Here is a 21,841-nt window from a genome sequence, read left to right on the forward strand (position 1 = left end):
CCCAGGCTTACCCAGGCCCCCAGGTCTCTTCTTAACACCAAGTCACCTGCACCATCTACTGGCCAAGGTGGAGGAAGCCTCCCACTCCAGCCGCCTCCCTTCTGCTGCTCCTAGGAGGCTAGGAGGCAGGGCCCACGCTGGAATCCTTAGACCTTACAGCCTCTCAGACCTGAACACCACCCTGATCACTTGTTTGGACCCTGCTGTCTCACAGAAAGAGATGGTGGAGGCTCTCATTCATTCCACGGGCATTGAATGCGCTGGCATGGATGTGCGAGTGCACCCCACACCGTGTCAAGAAGCGAGGGGCCTCTGGGAGGTCCCTGCCAGAGTAGGTAAGACAGATAAAAGTTCCAAATGGCACAGTGTTAGCCAGGGACCATTTCCCACGGGAGAATATGGTGGTGGGGGCGGTACCCTCTCTGAAGACATGACATTCAGACGAGTAACTGAAGGACCGATCCAAACGGACCAAACAAGAAATAGAGAGGAGGGGGAGGATCTTCCAGGCTGAGGAAAGAAACAGGGTAGGAGAAAGCGCCGAGTCTCCTGGTGCTGTCGAGTGCAGGGGAGACAGGAGGCTGTAAGGCACTTTCTCTCCTGCATCTCGGCGGCTGTCTTTCGTTTATTCGGTTTGAGGACATGTGGATATTTTGCTCATCTCATTTATAGTGTTTTGAATTCTTCCTCGCTTTCTTTTCTAAGACTGTTTTATCAGCACCTCCATTTGACCCAAAAACAAGCCAAGGGGTTCAACAAAACCCCCGGCTTCGTTGAAACTAGAATCCAAACCAAGAGTCCCATGAAAGTAGCAGCGCACCTCTAACTTCTCTGAACACCTTCCGTCCACCCTCTACAAGCCACTGAGCAACCAGAAATGTCCTTATACATATAATGGTTGGCTTACTATGTAAATATAATATCATTTTCTACAGGTCTGGTTCAGTCACCGACCAGTGTATGCAAAGTTAACCTGAGGACCAAAGGGGCTATGCCAGAGTCGGCTGGCCACCATAGCAAACGTGCACACACACACACACACACACACACACACACACACACACACACACGACAAGTGATCCTCCTTACATGTATGTTAACACAGTAAGAGGGGGATGGAAGTCATTGAGAATGGGGTTAAAGAGTTAAGGGACACATTTATCTTGTGGTTAAAGGGGAACAATAAGAAAGTTATATTAAATGAAACGGTCGCGGAAGGCACTCCGGAATGAAAACGGATGAGGCCAGTGGTAGCAATACACCACACACAGCTTCCAGCAGCAAGCCGCTCTCCCTCCAGCGGTCCCAGCATCACGGGATTAGATGTCGGGGCTTGTCAAGACAGTCTGACGGTGCAAGGAACAGAGGCAGAGACATTCTGGCCAGCCTGGAGATTGACCGTGTGAAAATGTACACGAGTTAATGGCAGCGCAGGGAAACAGGGTCTCAGCATAGGCTTTGGCCACAGCTCCTCCGTTTGTTTTCTGGGAAATACAGTACTCACTTCACGGAGTTCTTGCAAAGGTTAAATGGGGGACGGTGTGTCTACAAGGGCCCATCATTTGGGGCATGTCAGGTTTATACACTTGAGGGATGATGAAGGGTTTGAATTAAAATGTTGGTGACAGAGAAGGGGGCAGTGGGCCAAAGAGGATGATGAATTCAAGACTCATAAAGATTTCAATCGAGTTGATCTATGGAGCAACACTGCCAACATGACACTAAATCAAGATAAACTGGAGTCTTGCGCTGAGGTTGACAAACAGGCCCAGTGAGGGCATGGTGGGGTGAGCTGTGGGTTCATAGCAGCTGTGATGAAGAGACCCACTGGGTCTGTGATGTGGGGGCCCAACAGAGAAAGTGACCTCGAGCAGCCTTGCGCTCATCATTGTCAGCACACAGGGGGATTCGGAATCACACTGCACACAGGTCCTCACCTATGTAATCTTATTAGCAGGCGGGCAGTGTGGAACCAAGAGAAGTCATTGACTCCATCAAACTCCGGGGTTGGAAAACCTCTGCATAGTTTGTCCCCTTCTTGTCACCACTTGTAAAAGAATCATTAGTGCCTTAGAGGACAGCCTAGGGGTGGGAGAAGGAAGACAAGGCCAAATAGACCCGCAAGTCTTTACCAAGACCCACAGATTTACCAGGCCAGCTTCCGTTTCCTCAGCTCTCAAACACGAGTGGCAATGCCGCCTATGAGCTGTCTTGCGGATGACATGAAATCCCATATACCCTAAGCCCGGCACAGAGCCTGCACGCAGACAAACTCACTCGGGGTCCACTTAGCGGCCCCTTCTCCATGACGTGCGGTAATCTGCCTTGATCCGAGGTCGGTTCCCTTCAGAACCTTCCATGCCACCTCACCATCTGCTCTTCCCATGGCTAATGGACCCAGCCAAACCACCCGCTGTGCTGCCTGCCCCAAGACCAACGTAGACAGGGACAGCCTGAGTTTCCCAGGCCTCAGGCTTCAGTGCATTTTCATTCTGAAAGATGTAGTGGGCAGCGCTGTGCACCGGGGGCCGGCAGCACAGAGCATGGATGGGGTAGACTCAGTCCCTGACTTCATGGAATGTACAGTGGCGTGGGACAGGCAGGCAGTGCAACAAGTGCACTCCAGAAGAGAGGGGAGGGGAGAAAACACGTAAATCGACCAACACAGATGAACACGGAGTGAAAGAAGAACAAGATAACCCGAGGGCCTCAAGAGTCAGATTCTTAGAAGTAACCTGTGAGCTGGACCGTAGAGAACTCCCCCAGTCCCCCTACCCTGCAGACAGCTATATCACCCTTGGGTACTAGAGTGTCTCCAGTCCCCACCCAGGGGGAGAAACTTCTACCCCAGCCAACTGTGGAAAATCCCCAAGAGGTCCCTGCCACACCTCCCAGAGTCTCCCAACCCCACCCACACTCCTCCCAGCTAATAATTCCCTCTCTCTGTCAGAGCTCAGCTCTAATTAAGGCCCTGCCCTCAGTCAGCTCTTCTTGGCAAACCTGCTAGGCCAGAAACACACCTGGTCCCACATCGACCTGGCTCTGAGTTTCTGACAAGCTTGTACCATGACCTGAGCTGCCCCGCCCTCGGCCTCCCCTGTCTCTCTTCTCACCCCTAGGCTCTCCTAACATCTGGGAGCAGGGTACAAGATGGTGCGAGGAGCCACCCAGGTGAATGATTGTGGGAGCCTACAGTTCGAAGGCTCAGGAGCCCTTCCCCAGTACTTCATCCACAGTATTCCAGATGTGAATAAATGCAAAAGAGTAAGGGCAAAGATAGAGGCAGGCACAGAGGTAGATGAGAGCCAAGCAGAAATAAGTATTGAGAGGTAGAGAGAAAGGCAGCAAGAAAGAAATACACAGTGAGACGGGCAGCCGGGTGGGAGGAAGAGATACTAAAGAAAAGATGGAGCAGACCCACAGCGAATCTCTGAGCGATAAAGAGATAGAGCAAGGGAGCATGGGTAGAAGAACCATCAGGAAGAAAGTGTCTTGAGTGGCCTCTTGGGAGTGTGCAGGCTGGGGAGACAGCAGATCCAGCAGTTGGCTGCTATCAGCACAGTTGGATCACAGAAGCTTCCAAGGAGAGGAGGGAAGCACCTGGGTGCTGGAGAGCATGTCTCCCCCAGCAGCCCAGTGAGAGACAGAGAAGGCCTCTGGGGAGTGCCGGGAACAGAGTCCCTGGACATAATGACGGCCTGCGCCTTGGGCTGGGTTTGGGCACAGCAACGTCCCAGGAGCAGCCAAGAGAAAAGCGGACGCTCTCTCTCCGAGGCGAGGGACCCCATCCCTGCTCACTGAGCTCTGTCCTGAGCTTGGCTTTTATCCCTTGATTCCATAGCCACTCTTTGGACCCTGACAGTGTGCCGGCTAGCTCCATGCCCTGCCCCAGAGATACAGGTAGGAGCCAGGTGCACTCTCCAGACCCAAGGAGCCCAGGGTCAGGGTAGGACAGTAGAGGGGTCAGCACTCAATCCAGAGAGAAGCATGAGAAGTCTCTGGGTGCTAAGGAGAAGGAGGTGTGCGTTCTGGTGTAGAGAGGCAGGAAGGATTCCGGAAGAGCCAGTCTTTGAAAAAAGCCGGGGATGGGAGCGCGCAACTGAACACCTGGAGAAAATCCTCAGGTTTGGGAAATAGAGGAAGACCCTCGAGATGCCCTGACACCGTGGCCGGAACAATGGGCTCAGACGCGAGGACCACTGAGAAGCTGGTGCAGGACTGGGCAATGTATCATTCTGTTAGGCACGGGGTCGCTATGAGTCAGAACCGACCGGCTGGAGGGCACCTAGCAACAGCCGCTCTCAGTTCTGGATCCAAAGGAAATGTCACTTGACATGATTTATTTTTTTCAGCTGATGCCTGTGGAAAACAACTGAAAGGAGAATTTTAGAACCACTCTCACCCTGACAGTCCTGGGGGATGTGAAAGAGGTACATCCCCCTACTCACCAGGGACTCCTTAGCTGGCTCCCTCCCACCCATCACAGGTATGGGCACAGCCTGCCATCACAGGCAGCACCCACTCAGCCCAGGCAACTGAGGACGCTGCCCATGGGCACACCCTTCCTGCCACGGTCCAATGGGAGCAATTGCAACGATCGCAACTAAGGATAGCAATCATGGTCATACCTCAACTCTGAGTTTCTTTAACCTCCCAGGGTGACTTGGGGGAAAGCTTACAGAGAAAATTGATCTTCCACTCAAGAATTCACACACATTTAGTTTTGTGACATTATGTTCAATCCCATTTCCTCCCTGTGTCTCCCGTCATTTCCATTTGACCTTCTTTCCTGTCCCTTCCTGCCTTCTGAGCTCCATCACACCTAAGCCAATGTCGCCCTTTTGGCCGGATGTGGTTGACTGTTCTAGGGAGTGTGTACCCCCGTCTTTTTGTTGAGATAGCTCAACTTTAATGGAGCCACTACTGTATGTCAGGTGCGAGCTCTCTGAGCCTTCTACAGGACACTGACCTATGAGCCGAGTGTCGTTCTAATCCCTGACTTTGGGAGCCCTGGATGGCGCAGTGGTTACGTGTTGTGCTGCGATCTGCCTGGTGGGCAGTTGGGAGGGCGCTCCACCAGCAGCTCCCTGGGAGAATGACTGGGCTTTCGACTCCTGTCAACAGTTCCGGTCTCAGAAACCCACGATGAGTCAGCAGGGGCTCGATGGCCATGGGTCTGGTTTGTTTTTCACGTGGCTAATGGATTGGAACGTGCACAAGACAGAGGAAATGGCCCGATAGTAAGGCCTTAGAAAAGACAAGCTGCTGGGAACGGGCTTGGAATGGACTTTGCACCAACATTTGCCATCTGAGGTTCTGGTTTTACTGGGATTGGATCAGTGAACAGTCGATACTTGAAAGAAAATCATAATGCAGACGATGCAAAATTATTTCGTCAGTAGTGTTTTATTGTATTTTAGGTGAACGCTTACCCAGCACTTTAGCGTCCCATGTATCAGCATGTACATAAGTTGTCCAATGGCATTAGTTCTAGGTTCACACTGTGTCGGCATTCTCTTTGTGCGCTGGTGGCTCCTTTTCCAGGGCTCTAGCTTCCCTGCCCCTCCCCCTTTCTTCTCATCTCTGCTCTAGTCATTCCCATTTCAGTGAGTTTCTCAGGGAGTCACATCTTCACAGGTAATGGACTTTAGTTTGTGTGTCAACTTATTATTTCACTAAAAGTGACCTTGGCAGGTAGACTAACGTTAAGGTTTAAAGTGTATCTCAGGGGATAGTCTTTTGGAATAGGCTAGTGAGTTTGTCCATTTAGTCTGGACTTGTTAAGAACGAAAGTTCTGTTTTGCCCTTTTCCCCCGTTCTTTCTGGGTCCGGATTGGGACAATCAGTAGTGGTATCTAGATACCAGCTAGTTCTGTATCGGGATAGAGGAAGGTGTAATGAAGCTGTGATGTGGCAGTGGACACTGTATAATAGCTTATGCAGGCTATCAGCACTACATGCAATATCATTGTTTCAGGCAGGCCTTGATGGGGTTGCGTATGAAGGTCTCGTGCTGGTAAGAGAGTCAACAGCATCATGGAGACCCAGTAGTGTCAGAGGTCTGAAAACAGGGGATTGAGTCAGAGGAAAGAGACAGTTTGCTTTCTACAGCCTGTCAGGAAGACCAAGAAACCTGAAGGTCAGCTTTTCTCTCCTTTTATTTTCCCAAAAATAAAAACAAAAATACTGAAAAATGAAATAACTTTAAAATGGGTCAAAAGGGAGATCAAATGATAAGGTGGTGCATTTGAACCCAACTTCATCTACCACAATGCACTTTACAATGCTCTCTGTCTGATAGCAAGCTACTCACGTCCCTCGGCTATGGTCAGAGGGCATTCACGGGAGGTTTAATCCATGTGGGGACCCTGCAAATGGATTTTGGGCTTCCACTGTCATCCACCGCCTGCTTCACACTGGGTGCTCAGGATTTAAGCTCTAATACCATTTCCTCCTTTGGATTCGGATTTTATTATTCACAAATCCTTGCATCACACAGGCCTGTGTGCTTCTTTCATATGGACTTAGTTGACACCTCATTTAGATGGCTGCTTGTTTGAAGACAAGCGTCTAAGACCCCAGACCCTATTCTTTCCAATAGCCGGGTGCCATCTGATTTCTTCACCACCCTTTGCTGTACAGCACCTATATCATCAGGGATCTCTTCATGAGGGTGAGTCATAAGGTCATGTCATGAGAATTAAGTGTTCTTAGATTGGGGCTAGAATTAACTGCAAGCCCCAAATCCATTCATTTATCTATGGTTTATATATGTCTCTGGTTCGGTTTAGATGCATGATTATCATTGTATGATGGAGAACATTATAAATCATCTCCCTAGGGCATACACTAATTCTACTGACAGTAACAATGGTATAGAATGTACGACATTGTTTAGAAAAGAAAATTATGCCTATACAGGCCAGCTTGTCAGACTCCAGTATGTGACTTATTCACCTGTACAGACGAAATACTTAAGTGACTAGGCCCTATTTATGCAGACAATGGGGCATTGGTGATAAGGCAAAACATTCAATGACACTCATTCACAAAGGCAGAAGCATACCTAACATATGTCATAGGAAAGCAAGGAGTACATTAAAATAGTAACTATCTTGTCATCCAGAACCACCACTCATTGCTGCTGTTAGGTGCCATCTAACCAGTTGTGATTCATAGTGACCACATACACAACGGCAGACAATACCACCCAGGTCTGCACCATCCACACAATCGGTCTTATGTGTGAGCCCAGTGTGGCAGCCTCTGCGTCAGTCCATCGCATGGAGGGCTGCCCTCTCTTTCACTGCCCCTCTGGTCTACCAAGACTGTCCTTCTCCGGGGAATGGTGAGAACAAACCACCGCGGGGTGTTATGAACAGTCTCTCTGGGAGGTCTGCACCCAGAGGAATGGCGGGGACGACGCGGGTCTCCTATAGGTGGAGATCTCAGGAGGGTGTCTGCCTGTAGCCATCTCCCTCCCTTTGGCTGCATGAATCCGGAAAGGCGGTCTCCCTGCGCCTGTGTGACCCTCTGGACCATAGGAAGCCTCATTCCTTGCTTGCTTTACATCCCCAGGGGGCCTGGACACAAATGGCAGCTGGACGGAGTGGAACAATAGGGTCGGGGGCCAGGTTTTCTAGCATGTAAAGCGTTATGTCGCTGTGAGGTTTGTTGGAAGAGCTGTGGAAACACTCGGGCAGTAAAGACACTGTCAATACCAAAAGAATTTCCAGGGGAAAATACTCCTCCTCCTCCTCCTCCTCCTCTTCCTCTTCCTTCCCTCCGTCCTTGTTTCAGAGTCACACCCAGACCAGTGACCATGGGTGTCTCAGTAGATCTGCACTCCCAGGGGGTTTCAAGGTTGACCTTTGGGAAGCAGATCAGCAGGCCTTTCTGCTGAGGCTCCTGTGAATACCTTCAAACTGTGAACCTGTGGTTAGCCATTGAGCTAAGCATTTGGGTGACCCAGGTACTCCTGTTTCTGACCGGGAGCAGTGAAAATGAGGACCAGACTCTGGGCTCCCCACAAACAGCGCCTGGCCAGCCCCTACATGAGAGGGAGAAAGTTCCTGCCGGCCAGGAAGAGCCTAGGTAGGGGGAGGGCTGCAGAGAGCCAAGGTTCTGGGACCCACCCAGCTCAATGCTTGGCCCAACATCCAGCCCAAAGCCCAGTCAACCCGGAGGGGCAGGGGAGCAGCCCAGAGCAGGTTGCTTAGACCCAAACCTGGCCCGGAGGATGCTCAAGTCCTTCTCTCAGGGAGTTAGCTCTGGGCAGTGAGGGGCTGAAACCTTAAAGAAACAGGATCCTTTACAGACAGACCACCGAGCCGACCTGAGTCTCCCACTGGACTGGAATGAATTGAAGAGGATGTTTCCAGATGCGGAGACTGTCCTGGAAGTTTGTCGCCAGAGGGGATGATGGAGTTGATTGGAGAGGTGAGCAGAAATGTTGACCTAGTGATTCATTCATTTCTCCAACAAACACCTGTGTGAAATGTCTGTAAAATTCAAGACCTGCTGAGGCACTGGGGTGAGGGGAGGGGGGTGGGTTGAGGGGTAGAGACTGTTAGACAAGTTCCTGACCTCAATATACAACCCAGTTTTTAAAAGGGGGAGGTGTTAGAGGGCTTGTGTATAAATAATCATAGAATCTTTAAAGAAAGCTGCATGCAGATATGTACAATCCGTGGGTGAGATGGCTCTGGTCCTGTGTGCGGGGTGGGGCTGCAGGCAGACACCAGGCAGAGAGACAAGCGCAGAGGGAAAGGGAAGTGACGCAGGGACTGGCTGTCAAACTACCTGGCTGAGGAGCTAGGCGTCCAAGGGAGAGGAAGACAAAGAGAGGCCGGGCTGTGAATGCTGAGCTACGGGGACATGATCATGTTGGAAATCTACATGCAGTGCTGGTGGGACTGTAAAGTGGCACAGCCAGGGTGTAAAACATACAGAGCTTCCTTACAAAGTTAGAAATGCAGGTACTATATGATCGAGCAATCCCAATACTTGCTATATATCCAGAACAAATCAAAGCTAGGGCATGAAGAGCCATATGTAATACATGTCTGTATACCGTGTTCATTGCAGCACTATTCACAAAAGCAGTAAAAGAAAAATAGTGTAAACAATTTAAATATCCATAAATAAAAGACTGGATTAAAAAAAAGTGGTAAGTGCCCCAAATGGAATACTATGGAGTGACCAAGAATAACAAAAGATCCATGAGATACGTATTTCACAACAAGGTTGAACCGGAGGACATTAAGCTAAATGTCAATCGCAAAGGGACCAATATTGTATGAGATCACTACCAGGAAGAAACAAGAAAAGGTTTCACATTAGTGGAAACATTCTTTTATGGGTTCCAGGAGTGGGAGGGGAAGGGAGGATAAATCACTAATTATAAGGTAGACACATATCGGGTGTAGGAGAAGGCAGAAACATAAATAAATAAAAAGAAAGATTATTTTGAAGAAAGGATGGGATGAGGCTGGCAGGGGAGAAGGCATATGGGGGTGGGGGGAAGGTCATGACGTAGAAGTTTTCCAGGAAGTGGGAGGGGGCTCCTTCAGTGTTTGAAATGAGGCCAGGTCTTAATGATGTTGTACAAAGCCTTCCCAGGAGACAGGATGTTGACGACATCACTGTGACCCACCAGGAGGTAGTTGGGGACCAAGTAGCCCTTTTGCACAGCGCACTGGATCAGGTCCTGGGCGGCATCCAGGGCAGCGTTGTTGGGCGGCTTTTCTGTGGAACACATTCACTCATCAGTCTTTGGGGTCTAGACGGTCTTCGCTGAAAGCAGAAAGATGCCTAGAATCCAGTCTTCCTCCTCCTGTCCCCCAACCACTACCACCACCACAGCCAGGAAATTTACATTCACAGTGGCAACCGGCCCCTAAGAGAACATAGGGTCACTGTGTTCCCTAAATCCCCCTTGCCAATGTTTCTTTCAGAAACTAGTCTGGAAAAGAGCTGCAGACAACATGATCTATGTAGGTGGGAGAGCTCTGGCACACACTCCCCCACCCGACCCAGCATCGCCACTGCCCACTGCTCTGCCGCCTTCCTGAGCGGGTGCTCCCCAGCATAATGCCCATGGTTAGCAAGAGGGGGCATTTGCAGACACAGCCATGAAAGCACTTGGGTTTGCCAATGACCTCTGTGCTCCTCTCTTGCTCCGTGCTAGCCTTCGATGTGGATGGAGAGATAGAGGACCTTGGGTATGGGAGAGGATGCCGGGGACACTCATCGTGTATTGAGAGTTCAGTTTTAAGGGAAGATGTTCACAGACACATCTTAGCATGTCCCCCAGGTGCTGACAGTCACCACCCTGAGCCTTTTCCTCCATGCGTCCCACACAGCCCGTGTGAAAAGTCATTACTCAAACCCCCTCTGGCCCCGGCTCACATCTTACCCACAAAGTTGCCCATGAAGGCCACCCCCAGGGCGATGTCGTTGTATCCATAGGTATGAGAGCCGAGGGTGTGCCAGCCGACCCCTTCATACACACCACCATCATGGCCCACCAGGAAGCTGGGGTTGGGCAAAAGAAAATGGGAGAATGTGTCAGTGGGAAGCAGAATTCATTTCACCCTTTCCTTCAATCATTCATTCTTTCATCCATTCCTCATCTTTCGGTTTGCCATCTTCCATGCATCAGTGTGCACAGAGATGAGAAAGCCAACGAATAAACCCACCCAAGAGCTGGGGGCAGGTGGGCAGCACTCACAGTGATTTCAGTCCCCTGCAGCATGGTCTCCGTCTGTCCCAGTCTACTCAATCTGACTCGGCCTAGGAGGCAGGTGACCTCCTAGGGAGGCTGGACCCCCGCACATGACTTCTGAGCTACTCTAAACTTGTTGGTCACTTTCTTCCTGAAAGGGTCTCCTCCCTTGGCCTCTCCTGATTTCCCTTTCTCTGCTGCTCCACCTCCGGCTCTTCTGCCACCCACCTGCCTGGACCTTCTCTAGGCCTTTCTCTTCCCACTAGGTACGCTCTCCCTGGACAATCCACCCAAGCCCAGAGCTTCAACTACTTAGGATGCAAAGCGCTATCTTCAAAATTACAGCCATCTTCTTCTCCAATGTCCCCCAGCCATACAACTGATACAATTGATGTCTGGATTGTTACAGAGCTGTAAGAGCCCCAAATAAAATGATTTATTAAAAAAAAACACAACTAAGCATCATCCTGAAGCTCTCCCCCAACACCCCTGACCTAGCCTTATCCAACCATGAGTTATGGCTGCTCCTTGCATATCTTTTAAATCCCTCCACTTCTCTCTATGACAAACCCCGCTACCCTGGTCTAAGTCAGCTGTATCTGTTATCTAAATTACTACAAGCGCTCTCTGCCCATAGTTTTGCCACCTTCTAAACATACTTGAAATAGTAAAACAGACGATAAAAAGCATGCCACCCCCTAAAAAATAAGGAGATTTGCAAGATTTACCCCCAGAAGCAGTGACCATGCTAGATTACATGGCCAGGGGGAATTAAAGTTGCAGACAGAAATAAGATCATTAGCCACCTGCTGGGTTTTTGTTTATTAATATTAATTGGGGTTAGCACATGTGTCACCATTCCATAGTTCAATCACGTCCAGCAGAATTGTACATTTGCTATCACAGTTTCCAAACATTTTTTTTTTTCTGTGTGGACCCCTTGAGGTCCTTACCCCTTCACCTGGCCTTAAAATGAGGAGATTATCTTGGGTGACCCATATTGACTCAGTGGAAGGAGGAGGCAGAAGCGAGAGAAGCCGAGAGACTGGAGGGTGAGACCGTTGTTTCCTGGTGGTGGAGGATCTCCACGTCCCACAAAGAGTTGCCATCTCAGAAACCCCGGGGGCAGGTCTAGCCTGTTGTGTAGGATCACTGGGAGTCAGAATTGACGCGATGGGAATAAGTTGGAGTTGGAGTTGGCCCTTCCTTCCATTCCCCACCCCCACCCCACCCCCAAATCAGCCCATTGCTGTCCGTCGCTTGTGCCTAGTGGCAGCTCGATATGTTACAGGGAAAGATTGCTCCAGAGAGCTGTCTCAGCTGCACGCTCTATGGAAGTAGATTGCCAGGCCCCTTTTCCACTCGGTTGCTGGGTAGGTTAGAACTGCCCACCCATCCATTAGTGGCCGAGTGCAAAGCACTTGCACCACCTAGGGACCTGACTTTAGCCCAAACTCGCGGCCATTGAGTCAGCTCCAACACAGAGTGACTGGCCCTCTAGGACCAAATAGCCTAGGCCCTGTGAGTGTCCAAGCCTGTCACTGTTTATGGGAGCAGAAAGCTTTCCCTTTCTCCCACAGAGTGGCTGCTGGTTTCGAACCGCTGACCTCATGAGTAGCAGGCCGATGCAGAGCCCACAATAACACCCAGGCTCCTGACTTCAGCCCAAGGGGACCCATTTTACTGACTTCTGACCTCTAACACTGTCAGGTGATAAACATGTTGTTGTTCTGTGCCACCACCTCTGTGGGTTTTCAAAGACTGCAATTCTTCTTTTTCTTAATCATTTTATTGGGGGCTCATACAATTCTTATCACAATCCATCCATCCATCCATACATTGTGTCAAGCACATTTGTATATATGTTGCCATCATCATTTTCAAAATATTTTGTTCCTACTTCAGCCCTTGGTATCAGCTCATTTCCCCCCTCCCCACCCTCCCTTCCTTATGAACCCTTGATAATTTATAATTTTTAAAAATTTCTTACACCAACCGCTGTTTCCCTTTGCCACTTTTCTGTTGTCTGTCCCCCAGGGAGGGGGGTTATATCTAGATCATTGTGATCAGTTCCCCCCTCTCCTCCACCTTCCCCTTACCCTCCTGGTATCACTACTTTCATTATTAGTCCAGAGGGATTATCTGTCCTAGATTCCCTGTGTTCCCAGCTCTTATCTGTACCCATTTTGTAAGGTAGAATTGGGATCATGATCTTGGGGAGGGGGGGCGGGGGGGAGAAACATTAAAGAACTAGAGGAAAGTTGGATGTCTCATTGGTGCTACAGTGCACCCTGACTGGCTCGTCTCTTCCTTGTGACCCTTCTGTAAGGGGATGTCCAACTGTCTACAGATGAGTTCTGAGCCTCCACTCTGTACTCCCCCTAATTCATATTGATATGACTTTTTGTTGTTTTGGGTCTTTGATGCCTGATACCTGATCACATTGACACCTCTTGATCACACAATGGGAGTAGAAACCTCATCTTTTTCCCACGGAGCAACTGGCGGTTTTGAACTGCTGACCTTGCAGTTATCAGCCCAACTCATAACCACTATGCCACCAGGGCTCTGGGCAAAGGTAAGGCTTGGTAAATATCAGTTCCCACCCTTAGCCTTCCTTTCTACCGTCCAGTTTCTGCCCTGACAAACAGGGTCGTGCTTTCGCCAGTCTACTTACTGATAGCCAATGTCACAGAAGTGCCTCTGGTCGATGTGAAAGGACTGTATATCTCGGACACGAATCTGGCAGTCCGCAGACACATTGCAGCTTGTCCCAGCGGTGTGAATGATAATGACATACTTGGCCGGGAGGGTCATCTTAGGGCAGTGTGTCTCTCTGGCTCCCCACACAGACCGAGGGATGAAGTTGGGGCAAGCTACAGGAAGGTAAAAAATCAAGGAAGTAGAGATTTTACATTGACAACAAGGACTGACCCTCCCCAGCCCAAAAAAAGGGAAAGCCGCTAAAACTGTGCTTGTACAAACAAAAGCCTCATGGGACTGATTACACGGTTTGGAGAGTTCCCAGGATATTCCAATGGATTGGTCTAAGAGGGTGCTTCGTGCCTCCCTTCCATTTCCTAGTTTGTCGCAGAGTGACTTGGGTCTTAAAGGCTTGCGTGTGGCCAACCAAAGGATGACAATTGGTCTCTATCTGCCTGGAGCAACAGAGGCATGAGAGTCGGGGAGAGGACTACATGGCATGTGTGACTAATGTTCTCCACAAGACCAGAAGACCTACCTGAAATCAGTTACCATGACTGAAAACGTGGACCAAAGAGTCGCTGGAAGCATCCCAGTCAGAGGCAGAGAATGCAGAACAGAATTTCAAATTCTCATGTGTGCCAGCCTTTCTAGAAGAGTGCTGGACGAACCCCTGAAACTACAGCCCTAAGATAATGCTTCAAATTTAAACCAAAATTATTCCTTGAAGTCTTCCTAAAACCAAACAGATCAGAACATCTGCCTTGAGCATTGTGCCTTTTCAGAACTATCTCAACGGGGTCAACGTGGCAACAGTAACTCAAAGATGAGATGGGGACCTTGGGGGGCAGTGAGTGGATGATATAGGGGAGGAAGAACTCCGAAAAGCCAAGCGAGTATGGATGCACAACTGAAAGACTGTAACCAGTGAAGTGTACAACCAGAAATGAGCGAATCGCTGTATGCATTGCTCTGTATCTTTTCAACAACAAAAACAAGATTAATTTTCAAGGGAAATGGGAATTTGGCTTTCTCAAAGCTGACAACCTCACACCTACAGCCTGAGTTCCTCCTCAGCCTCCCCCCTGGCTTCAGCACACACTGGCGCATTGCAATACGAACTGAGGGATTCTGGGGAAGTCCAGATGGGGAGAGTCTGTGACAGGGGATGAGAGCAATAGACAGGGACAACAAACATCCCACAGGGTCTGCTCGGACTATCAACGCATCGTACGAGCGGAAAGGGAAGGCCCTGCTGGCGATATGAAGGAATGGCCATTTTCTTCAAAGGACAAAGTTCTCTATATGTTTGAATATAGGATAAAATTGTACACGGGTGTCTGGACTTGTGGATGTGTAGAAATCAGCTGATTCTCTGAACTAATGATATGTATGTGAAAGTCATTTGAAATCCATAAAAAATTATCTCCATATGTTAAGGGAGTTACCGTAGATAGTATCCACCTGGAAGCAAGAAAAACTTGATGTGGAGATTTATTGGGCTTTTTTAAAAGCTAATTTAAAAATATGTCAGTAACTGTAAGAAAAGGCTCAAGCTAGCTGAGAGAGTTAAACGACTGAAAGTGCTTATTAATTTTATTCCTTTTAATGTGGTGCTTGTTCACCACGTCAGTGCATGGGTTCTATCACTCAGCTTCGGACATCAATGTAACAAGCCGTTTCTCTCAGGACTCTGGCCACGTTACAGGTCGACTGGTTTTCCCTTTTTAAAAGGAGTGTGGGTGGGTGTGAATGTACGTCTATACTTACATACTACAAATATGTTTGCATATGTATGTACCTGTATCCACATACTATACATACATCTGTATATGTGTGCCTCCTTCCCCGTTTTTGCGTTTAATTTTCCTCCATTGCCTTGCAATGGTTTGACATCATCTATATCTTACTGCTGATTTGTTAAGTTTCTGTGTCTTCACTGAACTGTAAACTTCATGAAGGTACAGGGTCTGTCTGTGTTCACAGCTGTATCCCCAGTACCCAGCTAGGAGATCATCTGGTATTCAGTAAATGTCTCTTGATCAGTAAAATGTGTGTGAGGTTAACAATAATCCCGTGGCTATATTATACAAATGGGGTGAAGAAAAGGCCAGGAAGATAGCCCCTCAAATTTTTTCAGATCTCAAAGTTATTATAATAGACATGAGACACGGGCCCAATCCAAGAAGCCCATGTGAATAGAAAAGAGCACTCACAAATGTGCCCAGGCTGTAACAGAAGGTGAGGTGAAGTTAGATTAAGGGCCTTACCTTTCCTGGGCACCTCTGGCTGTTGAGGGACCAGGCAGATGTCATTTTTCAAGATAAGTGGCTGAATGTAGGCGGGTGACAGATGACCCTTCTGGATGGCGTAGGCGATCAGGCCCCCTGCGGCTGATAGGGCAGCGGGACTGGGACTACTTCCTGAAGGAGGATGGCATGGAGCACACAGCTGTTAGTAAGGAACTCGGGCTTGGTCTAGACCAGTGGTTCGCCACCTTCCTCATGCCGCCACCCTTTCACCCAGTTCCTCATGTTGTGGTGACCCCCAGCCATGACATTATTTTTGTTGCTACTTCCTAACTGTCATTTTGTACTGTTATGAATCAGACAACCCCCGTGAAAGGGTCGGTCCACCCCCAAAGGGGTCGTGACCCACAGGTTGAGAACCGCTGGTCTAGACACAGGAAGGAAGGATTTGATGACCGTAAGTATTAGCTAGGAAGAGAGGAAGTTGGACAGAGCAGGGCCGAAGACCTAAGAGGTAAGGAACTACTTGGACAGAGCCCTCAGCAGCTGAATTTAGAGATCACTTCCAAGAGTCAAACTAAGACTCTATCTAATCCGTGTCCAGGCAGATGGGCTGGGAAGCAGGTGGACATTTTAGCATTTAGTAAGTAGTTCTCATAAACCCATATATGGCAAGATGTAGTCATATATATATATCCATGTATATACATATGTGTATCTGTAGATATACTCATATATACTCACTTAATTCTCACAGGAAACCTCTGTGGTAAATGTTATTACTAGCCTCAATTGGCAGATCCCAGGATACTGAGGGTACCTCTCAACTCCATCCCTGCTTGTACACTCTTCTCTGGTTTCCCGGACACTTACAAACTACATCTTTTCAACACCCTATCCTCTTGATTTCTGACTGGGGTCTACCAGCCAACAATGATATAGGTCAACAAACAAAGTCAGAGTGTGGAGCAAGAGACTGTAGACACCTCTCTGGCAAAGGATGAGCCAGGGATAGCCATTACCTATCTGACTGCCAAAAAAGGCAATGCCCAGCGAGAGATTGTTGTAGACTTGGGTGTGCAAGCCTTGGATGTTCCAGCCAACACCTTCGTACACCATGCCATCATCCCCAACCAGGAAGCTGCCAAGCAAGAAAACATGGTTTTGATGGCTAATCCTTGTAACTGGAGTCAAATGTGTGACTCTCAAGGATCCAAAAGCATTAGTTCAGTGCTTTTCAAGGGCTTGAAAATTAGGCAGCATGACCTTGACTCACAGGACCAAACATGTGAAGATTCTTTAAAGCAATTGACCAGAATTCAGAAATTCCTTTAGTATCGACTTTCCTTTCCTTCTTAGGAATCCCCTAAAGCTTTTCTTTACCACGGGAATTTGTTTACAATCTTCCTTTTCGTCAGTTTTTCTATTTAAACTTATTTATTCAAAACAGTGGCTTCTGAGGGAACCTGCTGGGCCAGTTAAAGTCCAGGCGAGAAGTCCGATCAGAAGGTGCTGCTGCCGGTTTGGGAGATTCCGAAAGGATCATCGTGATGGACTTTTCTCAGGGGACACAGCATGATCTTGAGGAATTATTAGGAGGATGGGAGAAAATGGAAAACTGTATCAGTGAGGAAAAGGCCAGGAAACGTGCCCTGAAAAGTGTTGTCCTATCACACTCTGCTCATTCTTCGAGGTGAGCAAGAGCTCACCTAGGGGAACCTCAGCCCAGCTACACAGCAGCCCCTTCCAACTTTTTTGTGGTTTCCCAAACGCAAAGAACATTGTAAAGGAACACAATGTGAGTCCCTTATAGTTTACAACGCTGCTCGTTTGAAGCAGTGTAACTTGAAGCAACCACACCTTCTCTGTGCCCCTAGCATCCTGCCCATAGCGTTGCTGCCCCAGACTCAAGCCCCCTCTACAGAGTCGCCAAGGCCTTGTTACGAGATCATCTAACCCCATCTTTTTCCAGTGGAGCGGCTGAAGGTTTGAACCACGGACCCGCGAGTAGCCGAGCAATGCTTCCCCACCAGTGCCACCAGGCTCGGAGAACTCACAGTGCTCCAGGAATAAGGAGCTCCACCCTGAGCCCTCATGGCATGGCAGGTTACCCAATATGCTGCTCACCACAAGGTCAGTAGTTCAAACCCACCATTTCTTTGGGAAAAGTTGAGGTTTTCTGTTCCCATAAAGAGTTCAGCCTCAGAAAGCTAAAGGGCTAGTTCTGCCCCGTGCCATGGTCCTCAGGATGGGGCAGAAAGGACTCCCCGCAGTGAGCCAGGGTCCACAAGCACTACCTGAATGAATGACTTACAGCCATCTCACTGCAGCCTGACTTCCACAGGACTTAGCCTTTCTTTCTTCATTATTTCTTTGTTTGCTTAGAGCGATTTGTATTTGTTATCAATGCAGTGTACACAATACTCAAGAAATGGGAGAAGTTGGGGAGAGATGGGAAAAGGAGAGCTTTATATTGTGTGGTTGAACGTGGGTATCTGCCCTGAGCATTATTAGCAGGAGGCCACCATTGGTCATCCAAGGGCGGGGGTAAGTTTGAATGTGGACTTAGGACCGATGGGCCTCTTTCTTACTTGTAGGGCACGTCACACAAGTCTCTGGAGTAGACAAAATGGGACTGTAGGCCCCGAAGCTTCCAGGTGCAAACCTTCTGCCCCTGGCACTCCATCCCCGTGAGCTGCTCCGTGATGACATAGGCCGCGGGCTGAGTCAACTGGGCCTTGCAGGTGAGCGTTCTTGCCCCCCACTCCTTGCGGGAAACAATGGTGGGAACGTCTGTAGAGAGAACCCAGAATGGCTCCTGTCCTGCCCAGCAGACTGCCCACACTGCTCCGACTACTCTCTCCCCCGGGCACTGCCTACTCTGCTATGGTAGAGACACCCCCAACGTGGCTTTCACCACCCACCTCCTCCCTGTCTAATGTCAGCTCAGCAATTCTCTCTTCATTCTGGGGAATCAAGTTGGCTTGTTCTCCAGCTGTTTCTCTGCATTTCCCTAGAGGGCAAATCCCAGCCTCAGCTCTCTCTACTCTGCTTCCGGTTCCACCCCAGACAGTCCCTCCATCTGACACCACCCCAGTCTGCCTTTTCTTTCTTTTTTTTTAAGAACCGTTTTGTCGGCGTATAATTTATGTACCATATAAGTCAATGGTTTTAAATATATTGATAAGATTTATGCAATCATCACCACAATCAAGTTTAGAACATTTCCCTCATTCTTGTACCTATTATTATTAACTCCTACTACCCACCAACCTCCCCTGCCATAACCCTAAAGAACTATGAATCTAGTTCCTGTCTCTGTAGATTTACCTAGCCAGGATTTCTTATAAAGAAAACTGAAAACAAAAATCCTTGACAATAAAATACAACACTGACACACCTCGATCTAGGTGAAAGAAGATGAGAAAGGAGAACAAATTTAAAATGAGTCAAATAATACTGTGTTAAATTTTAGCCATTTTCTGGAATAATCCGCTTTTTAAGGCACTCTGTCTGAGGGCAAGACTAGTCGCATCCTTGGTCGTAGGGGAGTGAGCTCAGTGGAGGCTCAATCCACATGGAGATGCTGCAAATGGACATTGCGCTTTCACTGCCACCCATAGCCTCTGCAAGTCGAGTATTGAACTTCCTTTTCTTGACACACGTTAGCACCGACACGTTTTCTCGGGGCCATTGATCCCAGGTCTCTGACCCTGTCTTGAGTCCTGCCCTCCCCTTCAAAGGGTGACCCTCGGGGGAAAGCGGCCCTCACTCCCTCCCCCACCTGGGAGCTCCCGTGCCCAGAACCACAGGGTTCCATGCATGTGCACAGGGTATGAACCTCGCTCTCTTCCAGAGGGAACGCAGGAGGCACAAGTCTGTGGGGTCCCACCCAGCACGGCCGCCTCCCTAGAGGGGCAGGGACAAGAAGTGTCGGAGGAGGGTGATGGCGCAGTCTCCACGTTCACGCTGGGGACTGAGCAGTAGGATACACGGGTTTTTGTGTTTGTGTGTGGTATTGCTTGTTTGTTTGTTTCCTTCCTGGGACGCCACTTTACCTCAAGACAGTCCATGGGAGTAGTTGGCTGATGCACCTCTGGGGATCCAGCCTATCACTCATAAAGAAATCCTCAGAAACAGTCTGGCCACCTATGGAACTCCAGCCAATCAATGGCTAACCCTTCTCACCATGGCGCATCATTCGAACGAGCTGTGAGATCTGGGAGAACAGGTCCAGAAGTGTCTCTGACAAGTCTCTGGTTTGTGTTTCATTCCAAATCTGGGGAGAATCATCTGCAAAGGAACATCCTGCTTAGTGGCGGTCCTTGGCCAGTGTCTGCAGCAGCATCGCTCGAAGCATCGGCTAGATACCCCACTCCACCATTCACAGGCCCCCTGCCTCCCCAAGTGCTCTGGTTTCCTCTAGCATGCAACACGAAGTTGACCAAAGGAGAACCCCACATGTCTCTGGCTTCAGCATGCCTCTCCCTCCCACCTCGACCCCAATGAGACCTTCATCCCCCCACCCCCTCCAACCTCTAACCTTCTTTCCACTCTCGGTGTAAGCTACTCTGCCTTCTCACCTGCCCCCTTATGAATAGAAAAGCTTCATGGGTACCCGTCAGAGTGTCAGGTACTGAGACAGTCACTAACATTTTGAGTAGACACTGAATCTCATACATGTATTAAGCACCTATAGATGCCAGGCAATGTTCGTGAAATATGGAAACCTGCCAATTATTGTGACCACCCTCACAAAGGCAACAATACCGTATAGTTGCCTAGATACGTTATATAAGAAATATTGAGGATTATGCCTCCGCTGCATGTCCCCATCCTCTCCTGCTCCTGCTCAGTGCTGGACATCAGAGGAGTAATAACCATCAACCCCATGGCCAGCCTTGGGTCACACAGGCCAGCTCTACAGTGTATAAAGCACTTCCAATGTCACTACCAGATTTTCAACTTCGAACAATCTTATAAGATAAGCGAGAGACAAGAACTACCCCGTTTATATCAGCACTGAGTCATTGGATGGAAAACAAAACAAAAAAGTTCTCAACTACTAACCTAAAGGTTGGCAGTTCAAACCCACCCACAGGCACCTTGAAAAAATGACCTGGAAACCTGCTTCTGAAAGGCCCCAGCCTCTGCTATGCACACACAGACACCATGAGACGAGATCCACTCCAGGGCAGCCACTTTGGTCTTTGGGAAGGGGTAGGAAAGGCCTGGGTGTAGCATTGCCTGGGCTCCTCTGACATCACAAGGCAGAAGGAGCATTAAATCAAAATCAGAATCAGTCCAAAGCCAAATCCTGGGAGGCAGGGGTCCAACATGCCCCGCCCCTCCAAACGTCTTACCAGTTGTGGCACCTGCTATCCCTCCCATGTCGCCCCTTTTTCTGCGGGGCTCTATAATTCATTGCAGTGGCCACACACAATTCACAAATCATACACACAATTAAGGGGTTCATTGGGGAACTTAACCAGTTATAATTCAGGGTCACAAATGCGCAGCACACAGCTCTCCTCAGCCATGAACATCACCATGCTTCCCTCTGGCCCTTGACCTCTCAGCCCATAGCCCCTTGGCCCCGGTCCTGCTCAGGCAATGTTGCAAAGCTCTTTGAACACAGCCATTCAATAGCCAAAGAACGTGCCACTCCCCCAGAAGCTTCAGCCAGAAGACACTCAGCTCCAGCTGCATGAACCAGCAAACCTTGCTCCCCAATTAAGTGTTTAGAGGCAACTCATTCTGCAAGCAAGTCTGCTACCCAAAAGCACTCAGTGTCACTTGTTCTGGGGGGCAGAAACACCCCCATTCTGTCTGGTGCCCTAGCTTGTGGCCCTGCTCCTGCTGCTCCTGCTGCTCCTGCTGCTCCTGCTGCTCCTGCTGCTCCTCCGTCACTTCTCTGCTGCTTCTCTGGTGCCACAGCTTTATGTCCCTGGATCAATGTGTAGGAATCTCAGGACCCAAACAACTGCTCCACTCCTGGCCCTTCTTTTTAACTTGTCCTTTTTCATTTTTTTGAAAACATTTTATTAGGGGCTCATACAACTGTTATCTCAATCCATACACACATCAATTGTGTAAAGCACATTTGTACATCATTCTCAAAACATTTTCTCTCCACTTAAACCCCCGACATTAGGTCCTCATT

At 49.0% G+C, this 21,841-nt stretch overlaps 1 protein-coding gene across 1 annotated transcript in view; it reads right to left on the minus strand.

The window, feature by feature from the left end:
• Positions 1–9,568: 9,568 nt before the first annotated feature.
• The window catches only part of LOC101644875 (peptidoglycan recognition protein 3), a 16,952-nt gene continuing 4,679 nt past the window's right edge, over positions 9,569–21,841 (minus strand). The window contains exons 2-7 of the mRNA XM_004717701.1: positions 18,270–18,471; positions 16,701–16,819; positions 15,700–15,852; positions 13,404–13,602; positions 10,418–10,536; positions 9,569–9,747 (exon numbers count right to left, since the gene is read on the minus strand). Of these exons, the coding sequence (XP_004717758.1) occupies positions 9,569–9,747; positions 10,418–10,536; positions 13,404–13,602; positions 15,700–15,852; positions 16,701–16,819; positions 18,270–18,471 (971 nt within the window). The remainder of the gene's footprint in view (positions 9,748–10,417; positions 10,537–13,403; positions 13,603–15,699; positions 15,853–16,700; positions 16,820–18,269; positions 18,472–21,841) is intronic.

The sequence above is a fragment of the Echinops telfairi genome, unplaced genomic scaffold, assembly GCF_000313985.2.
Source record: "Echinops telfairi isolate 266 unplaced genomic scaffold, ASM31398v2 ScPeMD7_46;HRSCAF=168, whole genome shotgun sequence".
Taxonomy (NCBI): domain Eukaryota; kingdom Metazoa; phylum Chordata; class Mammalia; order Afrosoricida; family Tenrecidae; genus Echinops; species Echinops telfairi.